This window comes from Euprymna scolopes, chromosome 34 (assembly GCF_053919585.1).
Source record: "Euprymna scolopes isolate OS-2025 chromosome 34, ASM5391958v1, whole genome shotgun sequence".
NCBI classification, from domain to species: domain Eukaryota; kingdom Metazoa; phylum Mollusca; class Cephalopoda; order Sepiida; family Sepiolidae; genus Euprymna; species Euprymna scolopes.
This window is the reverse complement of record NC_136515.1, coordinates 22,779,874-22,783,644: the sequence shown is the minus strand read 5'-3', so window position 1 is coordinate 22,783,644 and position 3,771 is coordinate 22,779,874. Positions and strand designations below refer to the sequence as shown.

At 33.5% G+C, this 3,771-nt stretch overlaps 1 protein-coding gene across 2 annotated transcripts in view; it reads right to left on the bottom strand.

Annotated features, from left to right (window-relative positions):
- Positions 1-1,031: 1,031 nt before the first annotated feature.
- The window catches only part of LOC145259130 (RING finger protein 150-like), a 182,220-nt gene continuing 179,480 nt past the window's right edge, over positions 1,032-3,771 (bottom strand). For both annotated transcript variants that reach the window (XM_080116809.1, XM_080116810.1), the window contains exon 6: positions 1,032-1,612. In XM_080116809.1, coding sequence (XP_079972935.1) covers positions 1,274-1,612 — 339 coding nt within the window. In that variant the 3' untranslated portion in view covers positions 1,032-1,273. The remainder of the gene's footprint in view (positions 1,613-3,771) is intronic.

The following is a 3,771-nucleotide window of genomic DNA, read 5'->3' as shown; positions in this document are numbered from 1 at the left end:
CTCTTAGAAATTATTAAATTTTGTTTACATTGAAAATTTTATCGAAATGACACATAAAATAAACGAGTTATCAGAAATTGAATGAAATTTCATTATCTTTCTCCATTTTTGCACATTAAATTGCCTGCTGCGTGAAACCTACTATAACAAAACAAATTAACAAATGCACATACAACAGGAACAACAAATACATTTAAAAGAAAGTGAGTTTTCTCAAGAACATGTGAAATACTGAATGTCTGAATTACTGAAAACGTGATTTAATTACAGAATATATTTCTATTACGTTTCTGGATTTTTTTAGATGAGGATTGATTATTCGTATTATTTGGATTCTTTGGACTACTGTTCTCATCTTGGGTGTTATTTTCCGCAAGGACTCATGACGTAGTCAATAAAGTACTTGGTAAAATGCAGCTGTAAAATTATATTCTTCTGGAGGTTGAAGGTTCAATATTCAGTGCAGGCGACACTCCTTTCATACTACACACAATGCTTCAAGTAAACTACAATATTCTCCTCATATATATATATATATATATATATATATATATATATATATATAGGGAGTTAAACTTGGAGTCTAAAGAGTAGTAGAGTTCATTTTAATGTATTAATAAATGTATTAATACATTTTAAAGAACATTGCCCATTGTACTGTAGATATATAATAAGCTCAATAGGTATATGTATCCTAGAGCTATATTAATATTAAGTAAAAAGATTAATAATTGTGAATTATAAATCAGTTTGTTTTTCCTTTTGAAACTGATTTATAATTTACAATTATTAATCATTTTACTCAATATATATATATATATATATATATATATATATATATATGTATATATATATATATATATATTGTATGATTAAAGGTGAATCTGCATGACTTATTCCACCGTTATTTCATAATTTGCTTCCATTTGTGTCTATTCATGACACCTCTGCATTGTTTTGCTTTTTATAAATTTGAATTTTCTTTATATACACACTAAACAATGCTTCAAGCAAACTATATTAAATTTAGATTTTTTAATTTTTGTTTTTTTAATATAAGGGGAATTCTGGACAAGGACCCATACCTTTATATTTACACATACGCATGCAGATGCGCAATGGAAAACTTTTTGTACGAACGAGCGCGAGTGCACACTTAAATTGATATATTTCATGCCGCAAACATAAATGTATATCTTTTGCCGATGCACATTTATTTCAGCAAGTTTCTCTTCGCCTGAAGCCTATACTAAATTCGTTCCCGAGTCCGCGTTCAGGCATCACTGTCTCGCGCTTTACTGCTGCTGGTGGGTTTCAGCATTAACAACTGGAATTCGTTACATTCAGAGTCAATTGAGTGTACACTCTCAAAACTGCTGGCTGGAACCATTGCTGACGTGGACGGCTTTATAAGACATTCACTTGCTTCAATGTTGCTTTCCACCTCGATCGGCGACGTGCGGAAATGGCCTGAATTAGACTGTAAACGAACAATACTCTCGTCTAGGTTTTCGTCAGCAACTTCGGGGTCTGCATCGTCCATGAGGCCGCCAGAGGTCGTCATACTCTCGACTTCCACAGCTTGGTTCACACTTTCCTGGCTGCCATTCACCTGTCAAATACAAAAACAAATTTTTATATATGAAACTCAATGTTTGTGTGCGTGTTCTCTGTAGAAATAAATGTTAGAGAATCTAGATAAAATCTAAAAATTTATTCTTCGGTAAAATTAACCAGGGAAGATAATGGAAATGTTCACAAATTTCTAAATGCAGCCTAAGGGGGCTATGAAGACATAATTTCCTTAAAATTTTAAATATATTCTCTTATATAATTTACTAGCAGTTCTGCCCGGCTTTGCTCGGGCCCTATGTACTGTTCATAACTTCATGTACATATATATATATATTAAAAAGTGTGAATATGTACGGTGATGCCTTTCTATATAATAAGCTTCCTAAACTACCATAGAGAAAAGTTGGTAGAGACCATAGAGGTCGAATTTTTTAAACTTTGACCCCAATTTTGACCCCTTAACATTTATTGTTTTGGGCTCAAATCAAATTTTAAATGTTTGACGCATGTCTAAGTAACCTACATCTAAAATTTCAAGTGTTTAGACCCAAAATTGGCGGAGGCATTTGGTAGTGTCTGCAAAGGTCAACTATTTCAACTTTGACCTCTCTCTTGGCAGCACAAGTTTCGCCCAAAAGCTGATTAAAAAGCTTGCTGCATGTCTGAATACCCTTTATGTAAAATTTTTAATGTTTAGATCCAAAATTGGTTTAATAGTTTGCTAGAGACCGCGAATGTAAAATCTTTTGAACTTTGACCCCTTGGCAGCCAAATTTTTGGCCAAAAACCGATTAAAAAGCTTGCCCTATGTCTGAATATACTTATTTAGATACTTATTTAGACCAAAAATTGGCTGAGTAATTTGATAGAGACCGCAAAAGTCAATTTAAAAAAATTTTGACCCCAATTTTTCCCCCTTAACATTTGTTTTGGGCTTAAATCAAATTATAAAGTTTGATCCATGTCCAAAGAACCTATATCTAAAATTTCAAGTGTTTAGATCCAAAATTGGCAGAGGAGTTTGGTAGAGTTCTCAAAGGTCAAATCGTTGAACTTTGACCCCTTAACAGCCAAATCTCAATACCCCGTATGTCAAATTTCGAGTCTGTAGACCAAAAATTGACAGTTATTTGGTAGGGAAATGTACACACACACAGACATTTTCACTTTTATAGATATATAGATAGATATCATATGTATAAAATTTTCAAGGGAAGACAATGGAAGTGGACGCTAATCTCTATGTGCTGAAGATCTACGTTCCTCCATCTTTAATATATGTATGTACGCCAGCGGCAATCAACCTAGGTGGGTTTAACTGGCTTCTCTTTGAGAAGGAAGTTTCATGAGAATATTAAGTTTACAAGCAGTCCCCAGTTGTGTGTGTGTATATATATATATATATTTATTTTTCCACTTATCTTGGAATTATTTTCAGTCAACCCGAACCTCCACTGGTATTCAACAATGTCAACTCAGGAGAGATATGTTTGAAGATTGCGCAACGCTTGTGACAAAAATTTCACACTCAGGCACCTTTATAGTGGATATTCATAGTCTGTCAAGACTGAGGAAAGCCATATATACTAGTAGGGAGACCTGACATTGTCCAGGATTGAATAAAGGTCAACAAATGTTCCACCCTCCCATAATTTTATTTCCATCAAAATCTCTGAAATCACCTATTTTTAATCAAATCGATTGCTTGCTCTAATCAGGGACCCCCACCTTACAGTGTACTGAGAGGAAGCATCACCTGCATCCACCAATGAAAGTCTGCAATACATTGTTGTCTACATTGCACTGTAGAGAATCTACTGTAGATTTTATAAAATTATCTGTAATAATGGCTTGAATTAAAGTTTAAAATGCAAAAGTCAAGTATCATAGTTCAATTGTGCTCTAAAAAGAAACATTCATTTCAAATGCGACCTTGCCTTATCAAAAGAACCAACTGTTGATTTTATGGAATTATTTTTACATAATCACTTGAATTAAAGTTAGACGTGCAGAAACGTAACCCTATCTTCTAAAAGGATATACAGTTGGTTTTATTGGCTGAGCCTTTCTGCTTGTGTGGTGATAACACTTCTCAAATGCACTTGTGATGCTAAGTTGTTTTTTGTTTTTTTTATTGTATTTTCACCTCAAACAAGGCACAGTGCTACTTTGATGTAGAGAGCTACTATCTGGAGC